At 37.8% G+C, this 23636-nt stretch overlaps 1 protein-coding gene and 1 pseudogene across 1 annotated transcript; one reads left to right on the top strand and one right to left on the bottom strand.

The window, feature by feature from the left end:
- Positions 1-341: 341 nt before the first annotated feature.
- LOC112805521 (zinc finger BED domain-containing protein RICESLEEPER 2-like) lies at positions 342-1404 on the top strand. The gene is made up of 2 exons (XM_072198159.1): positions 342-1248; positions 1388-1404. Exons 1-2 carry the CDS (start codon positions 342-344, stop codon positions 1402-1404), a joined length of 924 nt encoding a protein of 307 aa, XP_072054260.1.
- Positions 1405-16931: 15527 nt separating this feature from the next.
- On the bottom strand, positions 16932-18535 carry LOC112805520 (epimerase family protein SDR39U1 homolog, chloroplastic-like; annotated as a pseudogene).
- Positions 18536-23636: the final 5101 nt, after the last annotated feature.

Raw genomic sequence — 23636 nt, 5'->3', positions numbered from 1 at the left:
CTAAGATTGATTCAGGAGTGGCTAGAGATATGTTTGCTGGGTATGTAGTTGCTGGGGATAAGCCTTTTAATATGGTTGCTGATAGGAGATTTAGAAATTGGGTGAAATATATTAGTCCAACTTTGAAACTTCCTTCTAGGAATACGGTTAAAGCTGACATAGTGAAAGTTTACAAAAGAGAAGCTGCGAAACTTAAAAAAATTTAAGTTTCCATTCCAAATAGAATTTGCTTAACATCTGATCTTTGGACTTCCAGTTCCAATGAGGGGTTTATATGTTTGACTGCACATTTTGTTGATGAGAACTGGAAATTACAGAGTAAAATTCTCAATTTTTGTCATATGCCTCCTCCTCACACAGGATTTGAATTATCTTCTAAAATCTTTACGCTTTTGACTGAGTGGAAAGTTGATAAAAAGATTTTTTCCATTACTTTGGATAATGCTTCTTCTAATGATACTTGTGTTGAACACTTGAAAAGTACTTTGGATGTGCATGGTTCATTGTTGTGTGGTGGTGAATTCTTTCATGTTCGTTGCTCTGCTCATATTTTAAATCTTATTGTCCAAGATGGAATGAAAATATGTGGTGATGCAGTGTCTAAGATTAGAGAGGGTATTAAGTTTCTGAGAAAATCTGAAAGTCGAATGGTTAAGTTTAAAGAATGTTTTGAAGATATTGAGGGACTTGAGTATACGACTGCATTATGTTTAGATGTTCCTACTAGGTGGAATTCACTTTATGCAATGCTTGCAAGTGCTATTCCTTACAAGAAAGCTTTTGAAATGTATAAAATAAAAGAAGCTGGGTTTAGGGAGTTTTGTCCTTCATCAGATGAGTGGAGAAGAACTGAAAAGATATGTGATTTCTTGTTACCATTTTACGAAACTACCAAGTTGATGTCTGGAAGTTCTTACCCAACATCCAACTTGTATTTTTTACAAGTTTGGCAAATCCAGCTGATTTTAATGAATAGTTTGAAGAATGATGAAGTGCTTATAAGGAACATGGGAGAAAAAATGATGATTAAGTTCAATAAATATTGGGAAGAATACAGTGTTGTTCTTGCATTTGGGGCAGTTCTTGATCCTAGATTTAAACTCAACACTTTGGTTCATTGCTATAATGAGATTGATCCTATTAGTGCTAAAGACAAAGTGGAGCTTGTGAAGAGTAAGTTATACAAGCTTTTTGAGGTTTATGACCAAAATTCCTCTACAACTGTAGAGAGTTCTTCCCAACTTTCAAGTAATTTTTCTCAAGCAACATCTTCTGCAATTGGAACTCAGCTTATTAAAATTGTTGGTGTAAGTATTTTTATCTACTTGATTATATGTGTTTTTTATTTTTCATGCTTTTTGATTCATATATTGTTTGTAATGCAAAGGATTTGATGTCCCGTAATCAAGAAGTTGAAGTGAAAAGTGGAAAGAACCAACTGGGTATTTATTTGAGTGAGGCAACATTATTTTGCAATGATGCAATCATTGATGTTTTGCAATGGTGGAAAGACAACCATCATCGTTTTCCAACACTATCACTAATGGCACGAGATTTGTTGAGCATTCCTATTACTACCGTGGCTTCAGAATCTGCATTTAGCATGGGTTCTCATGTTTTGAATAAGTATAGAAGTCGTTTGTTGTCAGATAATGTTGAAGCGGTGATTTGCACCAGAAATTGGATACGTGGATATGATGATTTTGGTATATTATATTTATGACATACATATTTGAGTGATTTTGAACATTATTATGTACTATTTTGCTAATATATTTATTTACTTTTTTCTAGAGGAAGATAAAGATCAGGAAGATATTGCAAAAGGAGAAGGCTATTCTTCAGGAGTTGGTTCCAATAATGTTATTGACTTATATGAAGATGAAGATGAAAATTAAGTGTATTGAATTAAGTCTAATTTGCTTTGAAGACTATTTATAATTATGTTTTTGGACTTTGGATTATATATTTATTTTGTCTATGGGACTATTTATAACTATGACTTGAGTATTTTGGATAATTGGATTATATTTATTTACTTTGAAGACTATTTATATCCTTTGAAGACTATTTATATTTAATATTTGTATTTATATTGATTTAAATAGAAGATATTAGATATGTTCTTCTAAAAAAAACAATTAATTAGGCGGGTTTAGCCCGATTTATATTGATTTAAATAGAAGATATTTTTTCTTATTAAAAAAAAAAACTAATTAGGCGAGCTTAGCCCGCCAGCTCGCCAGCCCGCCATTAGACGGGACGGGCTAGGATTTTGGGACCGCCTGAATAGGCGGGGCGGGGCGGGCCAGCCCGCCAGAGAGCGGGCTTCCGGCGGGCGGGCTTCCTCGCCTGACACCCCTAAGCGTGTGTAATTCGAATCACCCTGATTTGAATTAGTGTATGTAATTCGAATCAGGTTTATTCGAATTAGTTGGTGTGCGTGTGTGTAATTCGAATTACATAGAAATGCTGGTTGAATTCTGTAATGATTATTAATTTGGTTGAATCACATAAATTTTTTCCCAACTTAGTTTATATGGGTGATTTACCCCCAAAACATTGATAAAAAAAATTGGTCGAACTATTACTTAATTGGTAAATCAAGTGAATTTATCCAAATTTTTGAAGGATCGGGTTTGTCATTCCGCATCAAAACGTTGTCGTTTTGATCCCCACAGGAAAAATATCCAAACGGGTAAAAATCCAAAAGGGTCAGAAGCAGAACGTTGTCACATATCCCCACTCGTTTCTCTCTCTTTCCAAATTCTAATTCTAATTTGTGTAATCTAATCAGAACAAACAACAAAATCACGTCTTTTTTATTAGAATAGCATAAGTAGAGAACAAAATTAAGAAAATATTAAAGATGATTAAAAAAATTAATATAATTTATTAGGATATTATTTCATAATGAACGTATTCTTAGCGTACTCTTAGTCTATATATTGGTAAGAACCTTGTAACCACAGATGAAAAATATTAATAACAAAAATAATACTTTTCTATATAATTCTTCGTTTCTTTCCTAAACTCTTTGTACCATGGTAACATGGTATTAGAGCAGAGTTAGGTTCTAGGACTCAAAATCAACCATTTCTTTACAAATTGCAAATATGCTACGCAAGAGTTTTGAAATGCGATCATCACAAACTAATTCTGACAATTTGTCGATTAGTTTCAAACTAAACGGATATGATTATTCATTCTGGGAAACTCTGATGAAAAAGCAATCGGTGGAAGAAGAAAGAAGAAACACACCAAAGAAAACTGCTTTAATATTGTGGGTTACCCAAATTGGTGGAAAAATAATCCCAAGTCATCAAGAAATCAGAGTAAGGGAGCCACCACTGTGAGCAGAGGTCACCATCAGCGTTGACGAGGCCAGAAAAGAGGAAGTAAGTCACTATGGCAAGGCAGTAGCGGCGGTAAGGGCAAGGACTACTGAACTCCTTGGCTGCTCAACCAGACCGCGACCCAATATAGTGGGAGACCCAAAATCAGAATCCAATTAAAAAGATAAATGAATGGATTTTCGATTGTGGAGCTACCGATACTATGACTCATGACCTCCATAATTTTAACAGCTTGACTATACCTTCAAAAGTCCATATTGAAACAGCTAGTAGAGAATTAATTGATGTTAAAGGAGAGGCTCCATTACTTGTTCAGAAAAATTGAAATTAAAAAATTGCCTCTATGTCCCTGCACTATCATCAAAATTATTGTATGTTAGCCAAGTAACAAAGGAACTAAATTGTGTTGTACTCATGTACTCTACCTTTAGTCTTTTACAGGACATTCTTACGAAAGAGATCATTGGGCGTGGTACTAAGCGAGAGGGCCTTTACTACGTTGATGAAGTAGCACACCAGGGTCATGCCATGCTTGCTCACGGAACGGTTACTCGACAACTTTGGTTATGGCACAGGCGTCTCGGACATCCTTTCATTTGGGTACCTCAAGTTTCTATTTCCTAGTCTTTTTACAAGTAGTACTGAACCCTTCAAATGTGAAACTTGTATTTGTGCAAAAAATCACAGTTTCTTTTCCTCCAACCAACACTAGAGTCAATTCTAGTTTTTTTCTAATTGATGAGCGGATAATTTGTACGCTTTTTGGCATTGTTTTTAGTATGTTTTTAGTATATTTTAACTAGTTTTTAGTATATTTTTATTAGTTTTTAGTTAAAATTCACTTTTCTGGACTTTACTATGAGTTTGTGTGTTTTTCTGTGATTTCAGGTATTTTCTGGCTGAAATTGAGGGTCCTGAGCAAAAATCTGATTCAGAGACTGAAAAGGACTGCAGATACTGTTGGATTCTGACCTCCCTGCACTCGAAGTGGATTTTCTGGAGCTACAGAAGCCCAATTGGCGCGCTCTCAACGGCATTGGAAAGTAGACATCCTGGGCTTTCTAGCAATGTATAATAGTTCATACTTTGCCCGAGATTTGATGGCCCAAACTGGCGTTGCAAATCAGCCTCAGAATTCCCAGCGTTTAACGCTGGAACTGGCATAAAAATTGGAGTTAAACGCCCAAACTGGCATGAAAGCTGGCGTTTAACTCCAGAAAAAGTCTCTACACATGAAAGCTTCAATGTTCAGCCCAAGCAGACACTAAGTGGACCCAGAAGTGGATTTTTACGTCATTTACTCATTTCTGTATACCCTAGGTTACTAGCTTACTATTAATAGGATCTTTTGACATTGTATCTGTACCTCATGACACTTTACACGTTTCTTGGTGTACTTCTCACGGCATGAGTCTCTAAACCCCATGGTTGGGGGTGAGGAGCTCTGCTGTGTCTTGATGGATTAATGCAATTACCACTATTTTTCATTCAATCATGCTTGCTTCCATTCTAAGATATCACTTGTTCTTAACCCGGATGAATGTGATGATCCGTGACACTCATCATATTCTCAACTATGAACGTGTGCCTGACAACCACCTCCGTTCTATCTTAGATTGAGTAGATATCTCTTGGATTCCTTAACCAGAATCTTCGTTGTATAGGCTAGGACTGATGGCGGCATTCAAGAGAATCCGGAAGGTCTAACCTTGTCTGTGGTATTCTGAGTAGGATTCAATGATTGAATGACTGTGACGAGCTTCAAACTCCTGAGGGCGGGGCGTTAGTGACAGATGCAAAAGAATCACTGGATTCTATTCCGGCCTGATTGAGAACCGACAGATGGATAGCCGTGCCGTGACAGGGTGCGTTGAACATTTCCACTGAGAGGATGGGAGGTAGCCACTGACAACGGTGAAACCCTTGCATACAGCTTGCCATGGAAGGAGCCTTGCGTGTTTGAAGAAGAAGACAGTAGGAAAGCAGAGATTCAGAAGATGGAGCATCTCCAAAACCTCAACCTGTTCTCCATTACTGCAAAACAAGTACTTATTTCATGTTCTTTTACTTTTCACAATCAACCCTGACAATTATTGATATCCCGACTAAGATTTACAAGATAACCATAGCTTGCTTCAAGCCGACAATCTCCATGGGATCGACCCTTACTCACGTAAGGTATTACTTGGACGACCCAGTGCACTTGCTGGTTAGTTGTGCGGGGTTGCAAAAGTGTGATTGCAATTTCGTGCACCAAGTTTTTGGCGCCGTTGCCGGGGATTGTTCGAGTTTAGACAACTGACGGCTTATCTTGTTGCTTAGATTAGGACTGTTTTATTTTTGTTGGTTTAGAGTCTTTTAGTTGAGTCTAGTTTCATATTTTAAGTTTGGTGTCAATTGCATGCTTTTGTTTTTCTTCTAATTTTCGAATTTGCATGTCTTTAGCCCCTTTTTGATCCGTAAAAATTCTAAGTTTGGTGTCCTCTTTGTGTTTTTCCTTTAAAATTTTCGAAAATTTGTGTTTGATTTTCTAAAAATTTTAAGTTTGGTGTCATTTTGTTGTTTTTCTCTTTCCTCATTTCAAAAATCAAATCTTTTTCATAAAAATTTTTCAATCATATCTTTCTAATTGCTAATCTCAAAATCTTTTTAATTAACTAATTGATTCAGTTTTCAATTTTCTTTGATCTTATTTTCTTTTAATTTTCGAATTTTTATTTTATTTTCCTTTTGTTTTTATTTTATTTTTCGGTTAATTCAAAAAAAAATATATTTTTATCTATTTGCAATCCATATCATTTCCCTTTATCCATCATGGACCTAAGTGGAATTGAACAGTCCAGAAGGACTCTGGGGTCTTATGCTAACCCCATTACAGCTGCATATGGGAGTAGCATCTGTACACCTCCCATCAAAGCAAGCAGCTTTGAGCTAAATCCTCAACTCATTATCATAGTGCAGCAAAATTGCCAGTATTCCGGTCTTCCACAGGAAGAGCCTACTGAGTTTCTGGCACAGTTCTTACAAATTGCTGACACAGTACGTGATAAAGAGGTGGATCAGGATGTCTACAGACTATTACTGTTTCCATTTGCTGTAAAAGATCAAGCTAAGAGGTGGTTGAATAACCAACCTACAGCAAGCATAAAGACATGAAAACAGTTATCAGACAAATTCCTGAATCACTTTTACCCTCCAAAGAGGATGACACAGCTAAGGCTGGACATCCAAGGCTTTAAACAAGAGGATAATGAATCCCTTTATAATGCCTGGGAGAGGTATAGAGGTATGCTAAGAAAATGCCCCTCTGAAATGTTTTCAGAGTGGGTACAGTTAGACATCTCCTACTATGGGCTTACAGAAAAAGCTCAGATGTCTTTAGACCACTCAGCTGGTGGATCTATACACATGAGGAAGACAATTGAAGAGGCTCAAGAGCTTATACACACTGTTGCTAGAAATCAATATTTGTACTCTGGCAATGAGTTCTCTCTAAAAGAGGAAGTCATGGCAGTAGCCACTGATCCTAATCCTCAAGAACAGATGATTGAGCTTAATCAACAATTACACCTGATGACAAAACAGTTAGCAGAATTTAAAGAGATGCTCCATGAAACTAAAACTGCTAACAAGAACATAGAACTGCAGTTGAATCAAGCAAAACAGCAGATATCTAAACAGATAACAGAAGAATGTCAAGCAGTTCAACTAAGGAGTGGGAAGACATTGAATAACACTGCTCAAGGTAGCAAGAAGCCAAATAAGGAACAATTGACAAAGGATAACCAAACCACTGTTCAAAATCCCTCTGAGGACAGTAAGAGCCCAGAGAGGATTACTTTTGGCGTTCAAACGCCAGAAAGGGAGGAAAGCTGGCGTTAAACGCCCATTCCCTGCCCAGTTCTGGCGTTCAAATGCCAGAGAAGGGAGAGAAGTTGGCGTTAAACGCCCAATCTTCACCCAATTCTGGCGTTCAGACGCCAAGGGAGGATCAGACACCTGAGAGTGCTGACAGTAATCCCTCTAAAAAGGCTTCTTCAACCACTTCTGTAAGGAATAAACCTGCAGCATCTAAGGTTGAAGAATATAAAGCCAAGATACCTTATCCTCAGAAACTCCGCCAAGCGGAACAGGATAAGCAATTTGCCCGCTTTGCAGACTATCTAAGGACTCTTGAAATAAAGATTCCGTTTGCAGAGGCACTTGAGCAAATACCTTCTTATGCTAAGTTCATGAAAGAAATCTTAAGTCATAAGAAGGATTGGAGAGAAACTGAAAAAGTATTTCTCACTGAAGAATGCAGTGCAGTCATTTTAAAAAGCTTACCAGAAAAGCTTCAAGATCCAGGAAGCTTTATGATACCATGCACATTAGAAGGTGCTTGCACCAAGACAGCCCTGTGTGACCTTGGAGCAAGTATCAATCTAATACCTGCATCCACTATCAGAAAGCTTGGGTTGACTGAAGAAGTCAAGCCAACCAGGATATGCCTCCAACTTGCTGATGGCTCCATTAAGTATCCATCAGGCATAATAGAGGACATGATCATCAAGGTTGGGCCATTCGCCTTTCCAACTGACTTTGTGGTGTTGGAAATGGAGGAGCACAAGAGTGCAACTCTCATTCTAGGAAGACCTTTCCTAGCAACTGGACGAACTCTCATTGATGTACAAAAAGGGGAAGTAACCCTGAGAGTCAATGAGGATGAGTTCAAGTTGAATGCTGTAAAAGCTATGCAGCATCCAGACACACCAAATGACTGCATGGACGCTGACATTATTGACTCTCTGGTGGAAGAAATCAATATGACTGAAAGTCTAGAATCAGAGCTTGAGGACATCTTCAAAGATGCTCAGCCTGATCAAGAAGAGTCAGAGGAAACAAAGGAATTTTCGAAAATTCCTCAGGAGGAAGATAAGCTTCCCAAACCTGAACTCAAACCACTACCACCATCCCTGAAGTATGCATTTCTGGGAGAGGGTGACACTTTTCTAGTGATTATAAGCTCTACTTTAGATCCGCAGGAAGAGGAAGCACTGATTCAAGTGCTAAGGACACACAAGACAGCTCTTGGGTGGTCCATAAGTGATCTTAAGGGCATTAGCCCAGCCAGATGCATGCACAAGATCCTGTTGGAGGATAATGCCAAACCTGTGGTCCAACCGCAGAGGAGGCTAAATCCAGCCATGAAGGAGGTGGTGCAGAAAGAGGTCACTAAATTACTAGAGGCTGGGATTATTTATCCTATTTCTGATAGCCCCTGGGTGAGCCCTGTCCAAGTTGTCCCAAAAAAAGGAGGCATGACAGTGGTTCATAATGAAAAAAATGAACTGGTTCCTACAAGGACAGTCACAGGGTGGCGTATGTGTATTGACTACAGAAGGCTCAATACAGCCACCAGAAAGGATCATTTTCCTTTACCATTCATAGACCAAATGCTAGAAAGACTAGCTGGTCATGATTATTACTGCTTTTTGGATGGCTATTCAGGTTACAACCAAATTGCAGTAGATCCTCAGGACCAAGAGAAAACAGCATTTACTTGCCCTTCTAGCGTGTTTGCCTACAGGAGGATGCCTTTTGGTCTGTGTAATGCTCCTGCAACCTTTCAGAGATGCATGTTATCCATCTTCTCTGATATGGTGGAGAAATTCCTGGAAGTCTTCATGGATGACTTCTCAGTATATGGAGACTCATTCAGCTCCTGTCTTAACCACCTAGCACTTGTCCTGAAAAGGTGCCAAGAGACTAACCTGGTTTTAAACTGGGAGAAATGTCACTTTATGGTGACTGAAGGAATTGTCCTTGGACACAAAATTTCAAGCAGGGGAATAGAGGTGGATAAGGCAAAGGTAGAGGTAATTGAAAAATTACCACCACCTGCCAATGTTAAGGCAATCAGAAGCTTTCAGGGGCATGCAGGATTCTACAGAAGGTTTATAAAGGATTTTTCGAAAATTGCAAAACCTCTGAGTAATCTGCTAGCTGCTGACACACCATTTGTGTTTGACACACAGTGCATGCAGGCATTTGAGACCCTGAAAGCCAAGCTGGTCACAGCACCAGTCATCTCTGCACCAGACTAGACATTGCCATTTGAACTAATGTGTGATGCCAGTGACCATGCCATTGGTGCAGTGTTGGGACAAAGGCATAACAAGCTTCTGCACGTCATTTATTATGCCAGCCGTGTTCTAAATGATGCACAGAAGAATTACACAACCACAGAAAAAGAGTTACTTGCAGTGGTCTATGCCATTGACAAGTTTAGATCCTATCTAGTGGGATCCAAAGTGATTGTGTACACTGACTATGCTGCTCTTAAATACTTACTCACAAAGAAGGATTCAAAACCCAGGCTTATAAGATGGGTGTTGCTTCTGCAAGAGTTTGATATAGAAATAAGAGACAGAAAAGGGACAGATAACCAAGTAGCGGATCATCTGTCCCGAATAGAACCAGTAGCTGGGGCGTCCCTCCCTTCTACTGAGATCTCTGAGACTTTCCCGGATGAGCAACTCTTTGCCATTCAGGAAGCTCCATGGTTTGCAGATATTGCAAATTATAAAGCTGTGAGGTTTATACCCCAGGAGTACAGCAGAGTGCAAAGAAAGAAATTAATTTCAGATGCCAAGTACTACCTATGGGATGAGCCATATCTCTTTAAGAGATGTGCAGACGGAATGATCCGTAGATGTGTACCCAGAGAAGAAGCACAAAGGATCCTATGGCATTGCCATGGATCACAGTATGGAGGACATTTTGGAAGTGAGCGAACAGCCACTAAAGTCCTCCAATGTGGCTTCTACTGGCCTACTCTCTATAAAGATGCCTGAGTGTTTGTGCGTAACTGTGACAGTTGCCAAAGAGCTGGTAACTTGCCTCACGGATATGCCATGCCTCAACAAGGGATATTAGAGATTGAATTGTTTGATGTATGGGGAATTGACTTCATGGGTCCATTCCCACCATCATACTCAAACACTTACATTCTGGTGGCAGTAGACTATGTATCTAAGTGGGTAGCAGCAATTGCTACACCCACTAATGATACCAAGACCGTGTTGAAATTCCTCCAGAAACACATCTTCAGCAGGTTTGGTGTTCCCAGAGTACTAATCAGTGATGGGGGCACTCATTTCTGCAATAGACAGCTATACTCTGCTATGGTCAGATATGGAATTAGCCACAAAGTGGCAACTCCGTATCATCCACAGACAAATGGGCAAGCTGAAGTCTCTAACAGAGAGCTAAAAAGAATCCTAGAACCGACTGTGATAGCCCGAAGAAAGGATTGGGCAAAGAGTTTGGATGATGCTCTGTGGGCATACAGAACAGCATTCAAGACTCCTATAGGAACCTCCCCATACCAATTGGTGTATGGGAAGGCCTGTCATCTGCCTGTGGAACTGGAACATAAAGCCTACTGGGCAACCAGGTTCCTAAACATGGATGCTCAGTTAGCTGGTGAAAAAAGATTGCTCCAACTAAATGAGCTAGAGGAGTTTAGACTCAATGCCTTTGAAAATGCAAAAATTTATAAGGAAAAGGCAAAGAAGTGGCATGACAAAAAGTTGTCATCAAGAGTCTTTGAGCCAGGACAAAAAGTTCTGCTATTCAACTCTAGGCTCAGATTGTTCCCAGGAAAGCTTAAATCTCGTTGGAGGGGTCCGTATGTGATTACAGGAGTATCACCATATGGATATGTTGAGCTCCAGGATGCTGAGTCTGACAAAAAGTTCATTGTTAATGGACAGAGGATCAAGCATTATCTTGAAAACAATTTTGAGCAAGAATGCTCAAAACTGAGACTTGAGTGATTCTCAGTGAAGGTCCAGCTAAAGACAGTAAAGAAGCGCTTGCTGGGAGGCAACCCAGTCATTAGCAGGTTATATGTTTTATTTCTACAGAGGCAATTATCAAAATTGAAGGAATTCACAGAGTTACAGAAGGATTCAGTGCAAAAAGCAGAGAAAAAGAGCTTACTGGCAAAAAAACGCCAGTAAGGGGCATTTTGGGCGTTAAACGCCAGAATGGGCACCATTCTGGGCGTTTAACGCCAGTAAGGGTGCCATTTTGGGCGTTAAACGCCAGAATGGGCACCATTCTGGGCGTTTAACGCCAGGTGTGCAGCATCCTGGGCGTTTAGCAAAACGCCCAGTGACAAAGGGAATTCTGGCGTTTAACGCCAGCCAGGGCACCTGGCTGGGCGTTAAACGCCCACATTGGCTAGCAAATGGGCGTTAAATGCCAGAATGGATGCCATTCTGGGCGTTTAACGCCAGAAAGGTGGGGGACCAAGATTTTGCTTTTCGATCAAATTTTTTCAAACTTTCTTTTTTTGACCCATACTTTTCTACATAAACACATTTCAACCTTTCATCATTCACCTTCAAATCTTCAAAAATCAAAATCATTCTTCAAATCTCTCTCAAATCAATCCCAAATCTTGTTCAAAAACTCACCCTTCTCTCAAATCTCTCCACATCTTCTCAAATCTCCTTCCAATTTTTCGAAATCTCTTCTCCCCCCTTATAAAAACACGTTCGGCCTCCTCATTCCCCCACACCATTCGAATTTGCTCTTCTCCTCTCTCTCTTCCTTCCTTTCTTTTGCTTGAGGACAAGCAAACCTCTAAGTTTGGTGTGCTTTTCTGTGATCACTAAGCCAAGATTCATCAAGATCATGGCTCCTAAGGGAAAACAAACCAATTTAAGAGGAAAGAAAGAGAATAATCCAAAGAATCTTTGGAATCAAGAGAAGTTCTCAACCAAAGAACATGAAGACCATTATCACAAAATAATGGGTCTGAGGTCAGTGATCCCGGAAGTTAAATTTGATCTGAAAGAAGATGAATATCCGGGGATCCAAGAGCAAATTCGAAACAGAGGATGAGAAGTTCTTTCCAATCCTAAGATAAAGGTTGGAAGAAATATGGTTCAGGAATTCTACTCAAATCTGTGGCTGACAGATAAACAGAGAATGACTGGAACTGCTTACCATACTTACAGAACCATGGTCAGAGGGAAAGTTATCTACTTCCATCTGGACAAAATAAGAGAAATCTTCAAATTGCCTCAACTGCAAGATGATCCTGAATCCTTTAATAGGAGAATGGTGAGAGCAGATAAAGGGTTGGATCAAGTTCTAGAAGACATATGCCTCCCTAGAACTAAGTGGATAACCAATTCAAAGGGTGTCCCAAACCAACTCAAGAGGGGAGACCTCAAACCAATTGCAAGAGGTTGGCTAGACTTTATTGGGTGTTCCATCTTGCCCACTAGCAACCGTTCTGAGGTCACTATCAAGAGAGCAGTGATGATTCATTGCATCATGCTTGGAAAAGAAGTGGAGGTTCATCATCTGATTGCTTGTGAGATCTACACAATTGCAAATAAGAATTCCACTGAGGCCAAACTGGCTTACCCAAGCTTGATCTCCTTGCTCTGTAAAGAGGCTGGGGTAAAGATGGGAGTAGGTGAATTCATACCCATTGAACATCCAATCACCAAGAAGTCAATGGAAGGACAAATGCAAGACAACTCTATCAAAAGGAGGGCACAGGATTTCCTCCCTGAATTTCCTGAAATTGGCTACTGGGCCAGCCTAGAAGCATCTATCACCAAGTTGCAAGAAACTATGGAGCAACTTAAGGAAGAACAGCAGAATCAGAATTGCATGCTCTGCAAATTGCTGAAGGAACAAGAGAAGCAGGGGCGTGAACTTCAAGAACTGAAACGCCAAAAATTCTCCCCTCAATTTGAGGGAGCATCCACTTCTCAAAATCAAGGTTGTTGAGTCCTAACTCTGTGAAAACCTCTATCATTAGGAGCCTATTTAAATTTTTTTTTCTATTTTTTTAGTCTCATCTTATATCTATTTTTGAGTCTTGTTCTTAATTCATAATTAATAAAATTTAAAATTCATGTCTTAAAGCTATGAATGTCCTATGAATCCATCACCTCTCTTAAATGAAAAATGCTTTAATCACAAAAGAACAAGAAGTACAGGATTTCAAATTTATCTTGGAAACTAGTTGAATTAGTTTGATGTGGTGACAATATTTTTTTGTTTTCCGAATGAATGCTTGAACAGTGCATATGTCTTTTGAATTTGTTGTTGTGAGATTGTTAAAATTGTTGGCTCTTGAAAGAATGAGGAAAAAAGAGAACTGTTATTGAGGATCTGAAAAATCATTAGATTGATTCTTGAAGCAAGAAAAAGCAGTGATTCAAAAAAAAAAAACAAAAAAAAGAGAGAGAAGAAAAAGAAAGAAATAAAGTTGTGATCCAAGGCTAAAAGAGTGTGCTTAAGAACCCTGGACACCTCTAATTGGGGACTCTAGCAAAGCTGGGTCATAATCTGAAAAGGTTCACCCAAGTATGTGTCTTGGCATGTATGTATCCGGTGGTAATACTGGAAGACAGAGTGCTTTGGGCCACAGCCAAGACTCATACACTGGCTATGTTCAAGAATCATTATACTTAACTAGGAGAATCAATAACACTATCTGAGTTCTGAGTTCCTATAGATGCCAATCATTCTGAACTTCAAAGGATAAAGTGAGATGCCAAAACTGTTCGGAAGCAAAAAGCTACTAGTCCCGCTCATCTAATTGGAGCTGAGTTTCCTTGATATTTTGGAGTCTATAGTATATTCTCTTCTTTTTATCTTATTTGATTTTCAGTTGCTTGAGGACAAGCAACAATTTAAGTTTGGTGTTGTGATGAGCGGATAATTTGTACGCTTTTTGGCATTGTTTTTAGTATGTTTTTAGTATATTTTAACTAGTTTTTAGTATATTTTTATTACTTTTTAGTTAAAATTTACTTTTCTGGACTTTACTATAAGTTTGTGTGTTTTTCTGTGATTTCAGGTATTTTCTGGCTGAAATTGAGGGTCCTGAGCAAAAATCTGATTCAGAGACTGAAAAGGACTGCAGATGCTGTTGGATTCTGACCTCCCTGCACTCGAAGTGGATTTTCTGGAGCTACAGAAGCCCAATTGGCGCGCTCTCATCGGCATTGAAAAGTAGACATCCTGGGCTTTCCAGCAATGTATAATAGTCCATACTTTGCCCGGGATTTGATGGCCCAAACTGGCGTTGCAAATCAGCCTCAGAATTCCCAGCGTTTAACGCTGGAACTGGCATAAAAATTGGAGTTAAACGCCCAAACTGGCATGAAAGCTGGCGTTTAACTCCAGAAAAAGTCTCTACACATGAAAGCTTCAATGCTCAGCCCAAGCACACACTAAGTGGACCCAGAAGTGGATTTTTACGTCATTTACTCATTTCTGTATACCCTAGGTTACTAGCTTACTATTAATAGGATCTTTTGACATTGTATTTGTACCTCATGACACTTTACACGTTTCTTGGTGTACTTCTCACGGCATGAGTCTCTAAACCCCATGGTTGGGGGTGAGGAGCTCTCCTGTGTCTTGATGGATTAATGCAATTACTACTGTTTTTCATTCAATCATGCTTGCTTCCATTCTAAGATATCACTTGTTCTTAACCCGGATGAATGTGATGATCCGTGACACTCATCATATTCTCAACTATGAACGTGTGCCTGACAACCACCTCCGTTCTATCTTAGATTGAGTAGATATCTCTTGGATTCCTTAACCAGAATCTTCGTGGTATAGGCTAGAACTGATGGCGGCATTCAAGAGAATCCGGAAGGTCTAACCTTGTCTGTGGTATTCTGAGTAGGATTCAATGATTGAATGACTGTGACGAGCTTCAAACTCCTGAGGGCGGGGCGTTAGTGACAGACGCAAAAGAATCACTGGATTCTATTCCGGCCTGATTGAGAATCGACAGATGGATAGCCGTGCCGTGACAGGGTGCGTTGAACATTTCCACTGAGAGGATGGGAGGTAGCCACTGACAACGGTGAAACCCTTGCATACAGCTTGCCATGGAAGGAGCCTTGCGTGTTTGAAGAAGAAGACAGTAGGAAAGCAGAGATTCAGAAGATGGAGCATCTCCAAAACCTCAACCTGTTCTCCATTACTGCAAAACAAGTACTTATTTCATGTTCTTTTACTTTTCACAATCAACCCTGATAATTATTGATATCCCGACTAAGATTTACAAGATAACCATAGTTTGCTTCAAGCCGACAATCTCCGTGGGATCGACCCTTACTCACGTAAGGTATTACTTGGACGACCCAGTGCACTTGCTGGTTAGTTGTGCGGGGTTGCAAAAGTGTGATTGCAATTTCGTGCACCACTAATACACTCTGATATGTGGGGTCCAGCCCATATTTTCCATAATAATTTTCAATAATTTGTGTTATTTGTGGACGATTTCTCTCGCATGACTTGGGTATATTTTTTAAAACACAAATCTGAAGTACCTGATAAATTCTTTACTTTCTACCAAAATGATTCAAACTCAATTCAATAAGAAAATCCAAGTACTTCGCTCAGATAACACTACAAGAAAAACACCCATTCAGGTACACTTGAAAAGTGTACCAAAAGTAGAAAAAAATGATGTCTTAGGCTACGACTACGCTTTCTGAGCTACAGCTATGCTTTCTTGGGGTGATTCCTATTCGGCCGTTGCCTATTCTCAAAGGCTACGCTTTTCTACACCAAGGGCTACGCTTTTGACATTTGGGAATAGGGTGCGCTTTTCAAGTGATGCTGTCTAGGACCAAAGGCTACGCTTTTCAATGCTACTACATCACCTTTAAAGTGTAGCCACATTGTATACTATTGCTACCGTTTATAAGTGTAGCCTTAGGTCCCTCTTTTTTTTTGTATTCTATAGCTACTGTATATAAGTTTAGCCTTAGGTCCCTTATTATTTTTTTATTTTCTATATATATATATATATATATATATATATATATATATATATTCTAATAATTATTAATACAACATAATATTTAGTAATATGATTACATGTATAATAATTCTGTATGTTTAATTAAATGAGTTAAATATTATAAAATAAAAATAAATACATAATTATACTAACTAATTTCTTTAAATAATAAAAATTATCTCTAACCAAAATATATTTATAATAATGATCCAAAGGTACTAGAATGAAGTTAATTGTGAGTATTCATACATCTCACACTAAAATAAGTATAGCCATATCAAAATAACCATGATACCACTTAGAATTTACTACTAATACTATACGAAAAACATATCCTACATAAATATCTTCTAATAAAAGTCATTAGTAGTCAACCATACATGTATCCATTTCTAACACTACTCTATCTTAGCTAATAAACCATAATAATAATCAACTTAATCTTCATTATCATTCTCAATATTATCCTGCATAATTATATAGAAAATTTTTACAAAAATATCTATAATGACATTCGCAATTATAAAAATTAAAAAATCAAACTCAAAACTATCAATGACTGATATCATTAATTCACCTCTACCTTCTTTGTTCTTTACTAAATGATGGCCACACTTGCAAAGATATATATGAACATGGTAATCAAATCATACAAGTCAGAAATGAGAATTGCACCATCCAAACTATCTATGCTAGCCAATGTTCTATATCCCCTAATTTTTGGTTTTTCAAAATTTCAATAAACTTTGCTTTGGAGATATGAGAGTTAAGAGTTTACCTTCATAGGAGGGATTTATCAATGCTTCATATATTAAATTAACAATGTCATCCAAATGAAGGAAAACCTGTACAAAAAGAAAGAAAAATAACTTAATTATGGCGCCTTTCTAAAATTAAGACGCAGCCGGGAACCAATCAATAACAACTAGAAGATACGGGATATACCATTGTTTTCCAGAGCCTATACGTCCACCAGCAAACATCTTGAAGAGAGGTATCAATTTAGTTATAGAAGATTAAACAAACAAAAATATAATGAATTTTAGGAACTACAGATAGTATTCAAGTTTAATAGTATTTTAAACATCTGTATGTTCTTACCTCGGCCAAGTAATCATTTCCTGATGGACTTTGTTCATCAAACACTTGTGTTTCACTGGTGCCTGAACAGTAAAAAGAAGTGAAAGACATTTTATATGTAAAATCATGCATACTTCTCTATCAATTCAAGTGATTCTAAAGAGTGGACCAAAGCAGTTAACAATCAATCAATAAGCAAGAAAATAATCGACCAATAGAGAAAAAGATTTGGCATATAAACATACCATAGTAAACAACAGCTGTTGCACTAACAAAAACTTTAGGTCTCCTCTAGTGCACTGTTTATCAATTCTACAACCTTTGCTATTAAATGGATAGGTCAGAGGAAGAATAAGCAATTTCTTGTAAGTAAAACTTACTTAACTTGATGCACATATATTTGTCAAGAAAAATATACATATAAAAAGGTTCATTTTCAATTTGTACCATCAGGAATCATATGCTTACTTTTGATGTCACTCTAATCCTGCTCTGCTTGATTTCTATTTTTATCTGCAGAATTAAAATGAGTGTTGGAAAGATGTCTATTATCTCTTAATAACTAAAACTCTATGAATCATTAAGTCAATGCAATCCAATAATGACAGTGATAGGAACAAGGCAATAACCTCCGAAGACCATCTGGTACTTATGGGCATTACGCCAAGTTAACCACCCCTATTGAGCCCTGAATGCTATTCTTCCATTTCGACTCCTCCGCAATCTTAATTCCTAAAAAGTCTTTTACTGGAAGGACAAGGCAAAGTTAACCAAAAAGAAAAAATGTTTTAGAAGAAAAATAAAAGAAAAATAAGTAGTAGGAAGCAATTGTCGACAATAGTAGAGATTTAATCTCACAAAATGAGAAATGGATAACTTATATTTCACTATGTAGTCGCTGAGAGAATACCAAACTCATTTAGTAGCTAGTCACCTGGCATGTTTGAGGATATTCACATAGAAGACAAAGTATAATAGTACAATGACATTAACTGAGAAAACAAACCTTTCGCACAACAATGAAATCACTGTTTGAAAGGCTCAACTCCTTTTCTGATTCGGCACTAAAAGAATGCATTGCCTTCAAGATGGCTGCAAAGTTACCTTGAAAGAGAAGTGTTGACTTAGCAATAAGCATTAGAATAATCTCCTTTCACTCCTTATATTATATTGAAATATAAGCCAAATTATGAAGATCATTACCTAAAGTTCCATTTAGAACATATGTAGGGACCAATTTGGAGATTAACATAAAGTCCAGCTTGCTACACTACCTTGACGAACTTAACTAAGTTGTACCTATCCTCGAAAAAATACTGAAATATTTTGAAAGCAAAAGTATATTAGTTTTAATTTCTTTCCAATTCTTTTTCAAATGAAAGAATAAAAACCCTGCAAACTTTTTGGAAAGTGAATTACTTTTCCTGGAGAAGGTTCATGGCCATTCCAAAACACATAGGTTTGAATAAAATCCAACCCTCCCTCTTTAGCTTTTTGAATAAGCTCTGGCCACATCTACATGCATTTTCCCATCAATGAACAATGAGAAAATACAATTAAAAAGAATGATTAATAAAAGAAAAACATAATTAAGAAAGAAAGTGCCTGAGGTGTGCTTCTAGGGTAGTGTATAGAACCAGAAAATAAAATCTTTCTCTGCCCATTAACAACAATTGCTTTGTGATCATATGTAACAGAAGCTGTCACTACATGAACTCAGTACAAACATAACACCATCACACAAAGCTTCTTCCCACTCATCACCAAACTCTCCATTTTCTCTTCTCTTATCAACATATTCAAACTAAAAACAAAACATGAAAAGCTGTTTCTTTTTCCATTTTTTTTAGATTTGAGAGGCTTTAACTATGGCTGGTGAAGGAACATGGTGAAACTTAGAAGCTCCCAAATTCTTTATATACGTTTGAAGATCCAAAGCAACTGCTAAGGTACAGGACCCCACACGCAACTGCTACTTATACATTCTTAGATAAAGTGACATCAAATTAAGTAGTATAATGTTTGTTCTCTTTAATAGACATTGAGTAAAGCAAAATAAAAAGATAGTAATTATTTGGATATATAGAAAACTAAAATTGGGTATACAAAGTAATAAAATGATAAAAAAATTAAATTATGACAGGTTTAAGTTTGGCAAGAAACTCATACTTCTCATGGTGGTTTATAATTTCAAACCGATCTCATTAATCGCGTGAAAAATACTCCAATTATTACTAATTAAGAAGGCCCAAAGTTTGATTTAGTGGCTTCATTAGTTCACTCAGGAATTTTCTTCACTCTTGCACACCAAGAGCCTAGCTATTCTAAAAAATAGGTAGGTAAATGAGCATTGGAATTCGGAATTGGTAGCAGCAAGTCTTATTAATGAATCTGAGATTTGATATTAAAATTCTTAATTGTAGTTGATAAGAAGAAATATGGTTAAAAGTGTCGAAGAAAGCATAAAGCTGAAAGCCAGCAAATCAGAAATCTATGGGAATCTGCAGGCTGTGTTTATAGAAATGGATAGCACTCAAGATATAAGCATAAGCCTTCAAACCTTGTCCCAATTAAAGAATAAATAAGTTCATATTATTCATCTTGAATTATGATTTAACAGAATCATTCAGTGGCCAAAGAACTACTGAATTAAAAGAGATTGTCCTAAATGGTGAAGATAAAGGAGAAAATGGTGCACGAAATTGTGATCATCAACAATGGCTCTAATAACTTGGTAGCGCTCTCAAACGTGAATCACACTTAGTCACAACTCCGCACAACTAACCAGCAAGTGCACTAGGTCATTGATGATTAGATTTTTGACGGTTTAGAATTTTACAAATGAAATCTCGTCGAAGTATAGTCTCTAAACCAACAATAATCCCCTCATACAAAAATTTGTTTGTCACAAGTACAAACCCCTAAAATCTATAAACCGAAGTATTTAAACCTCGGGTCGTTCTCCCAAGGATTTACAATAAAGTGTCTTGTTATTGGTTGTGAGTTATTTTGGGGTTTTTGAGATTATAGACAAGAATTATAAATGGCAAAGGAAATAAACTAACAACTAACAAAGCTCTTGGCAAGATATGAGAACTAGAAGTCCTATCCTAGTTATCCTTCTCAATTGTGATGAGAATTGTGTATTGCTCCCACTTAGTTAACCTCTAACCATGGAGGAAAGTCAAGTGGATGAATCAATTTGATTCCTCAAGTCCTAATCAACTCCTAAAGGAAAGACTAGCTTTAGAGGCATTCAAATTAATTAGCAACTTCTAATTATCAACCAACAAAAGAATTAGATAACTCAAGAGTCACTAATTACTCTACCTAGGCCAAGAGGAACAAAACCTACACTAAAATCTAACCAAGCATTTCATCAAACACTTGGAAGGCACAAAAGAAAAGCAAAGCAAATTGACAACAAGAAGAGAATCTAACAACAATTATTGAAAGAAATTAACAACAACAATCAAAAGAAACACAATTATTATGAATTACCTTGAATTGAATTGAAAGAAAGTAGAAGGAACAATACTAGATCTACAACAAAATATAAGAACAACATAAAAGAGATTACACCAAAAGAGTAGGAGAAGAATGAATGTAACTACAAGGAATTGAGAAGATAGAAGTAGAAGAAGATGAATCTAAATCTAGATCTAAGAACTAAACCTAATCCTAATCCTAATTCTAGAGAGAAGTGAGAGCTTCTCTCTCTAGAAACTAACTCTAACTACTAAACTAAACTAATGGTTAAAAGTTAGTTGATTCCTCTTCAATCCTTGGCTTAAATAGCATCAGAAATGAGTTGGATTGGGCCCACAAAGCTTCTAAAATTGCTGGCCACATGTTGCATTAAGTGGGTCATGTGCCACCATCGGCGCGTCCGCGTACCGTGCGCGTGCGCGCCCCTATGCGTGATGCAACTATAGAAAATCTTATATCATTTCGAAGCCCCGGATGTTAGCTTTCTAACCCAACTGGAACTGCATCATTTGGACTTCTGTAACTCAAGTTATGGTCGTTTAAGTGCGAAGAGGTCGGCTTGACAGCTTTCCGGTTCTTTCATTTCTTCATGAGTTCTCCAACTTTTCATGCTTCTTTCTTCATTCCCTTGATCCAATCTTTGCCTCCTAAACCTTAAATCACTTAACAAACATATCAAGGCATCTAATGGAATCAAGGAGAATTAGATTTAGCTATTTTAAGACCTAAAAAGCATGTTTTAACTCTTAAGCACAATTAAAGGAGAAGTTATAAAACCATGCTATTTCAATGGATAAATGTGGGTAAAAGGTTATAAAATCCCCTAAAATCAGTACAAGATAAACCCTACAAATGGGGTTTATCAGTCGTCCAAGTAATACCTTACGTGAGTAAGGGTTGATCCCACGGAGATTGTTGGTATGAAGCAAGCTATGGTCATCTTGTAAATCTCAGTTAGGCGGATAATAATTGATTATGATGTTTTCGAATAATAATAATAATAAATAAAACATAAATAAAGAGAGAAATACTTATGTAAATCATTGGTGAGAATTTCGGATAAGTACATAGAGATAAATTGTCCCTGTTGGATCTCTGCTTTCCTACTGCCTTCCCTCAATCCTTCTTACTCCTTTCCATGGCAAGCTGTATGTAGGGCATCACCGTTGTCAATGGCTACATCCCATCCTCTCAGTAAAAAGGGTCCAAATGCTCTGTCACAGCACGGCTAATCATCTGTCGGTTCTCGATCATGTTGGAATAGAATCCCTTGATTCTTTTGCGTTTGTCATCACGCCCAGCAATCGCGAGTTTGAAGCTCGTCACAGTCATTCAATCCCGGAATCCTACTCGGAATACCACAGACAAGGTTAGACTTTCCGGATTCCCATGAATGCCGCCATCAATTCTAGCTTATACCACGAAGATTCTGATTAAGGAATCCAAGAGATATGCGCCCGGTCTAAGGTAGAACGGAAGTGGTTGTCAGTCACGCACGTTCATAGGTGAGAATGATGATGAGTGTTACGGATCATCACATTCATCAAGTTGAAGTGCAATGAATATCTTAGAATAAGAATAAGTCGAATTGAATAAAAAATAGAAGTACTTGCATTAAAACTCGAGGTACAACAGAGCTCCACACCCTTAATCTATGGTGTGTAGAAACTCCACCGTTGAAAATACATAAGTGATGAAGGTCCAGGCATGGCCGAGAGGCCAGCCCCCAAAACGTGATCACAGGATCAAAAATACAATCCGGGATGTCTAATATGATAATAAAAGGTTCTATTTATACTAGACTAGCTACTAGGGTTTACAGAAGTAAGTAATTGATGCATAAATCCACTTCCGGGGCCTACTTGGTGTGTGCTTGGGCTGAGCTTGATCCATCCACGAGCTGAGACTTCTTTTGGAGTTGAACGCCAAGTTGTAACGTGTTTTTGGTGTTCAACTCTGGGTCGTGACATGTTTCTGGCGTTTGACTCCAGAATGCAACATGAAACTGGCGTTGAGCGCCAGTTTACGTCATCTAATCTCAAATAAAGTATAGACTATTATATATTTCTGGAAAGCTCTGGATGTCTACTTTCCAACTCTGTTGAGAGCGCGCCATTTGGAGTTCTGTAGCTCCAGAAAATCCATTTTGGGTGCAGGGAGGTCAAAATCCAACAGCATCAGCAGTCCTTTGTCAGCCTTCTTTTAGAGTTTTGCTCAGGTCCCTCAATTTCAGCCAGAAAATATCTGAAATCACAGAAAAACACACAAACTCATAGTAAAGTCCAGAAATGTGAATTTAACATAAAAACTAATGAAAACATCCCTAAAAGTAGCTAGATCCTTCTAAAAACTACCTAAAAATAATGCCAAAAAGCGTATAAATTATCCGCTCATCACAACACCAAACTTAAATTGTTGCTTGTCCCCAAGCAACTGAAAATCAATTAGGATAAAAAGAAGAGAATATACTATAAATCCCAAAATATCAATGAATATTAGTTCTAATTAGATGAGCGGTACTTGTAGCTTTTTGCTTCTGAACAGTTTTGGCATCTCACTTTTTCCTTTGAAGTTTAGAATGATTGGCTTCTATAGGAACTCAAAATTTCAGATAGTGTTATTGATTCTCCTAGTTAAGTATGTTGATTCTTGAACACAGCTAATTTTGTGAGTCTTGGCCGTGGCCATAAGCACTGTGCTTTCCAGTATTACCACCGGATACATAAATGCCACAGACACATGACTAGGTGAACCTTTTCAGATTGTGACTCAGCTTTGCTAAAGTCCCCAGTTAGAGGTGTCCAGAGCTCTTAAGCATACTCTTTTTGCTTTGGATCACGACTTTAACCACTCAGTCTCAAGCT

This window comes from Arachis hypogaea, chromosome 6 (assembly GCF_003086295.3).
Source record: "Arachis hypogaea cultivar Tifrunner chromosome 6, arahy.Tifrunner.gnm2.J5K5, whole genome shotgun sequence".
Lineage (NCBI taxonomy): Eukaryota > Viridiplantae > Streptophyta > Magnoliopsida > Fabales > Fabaceae > Arachis > Arachis hypogaea.
Note: the sequence above shows the minus strand (reverse complement) of the source record. Positions and strands in the feature narration are given on the sequence as shown.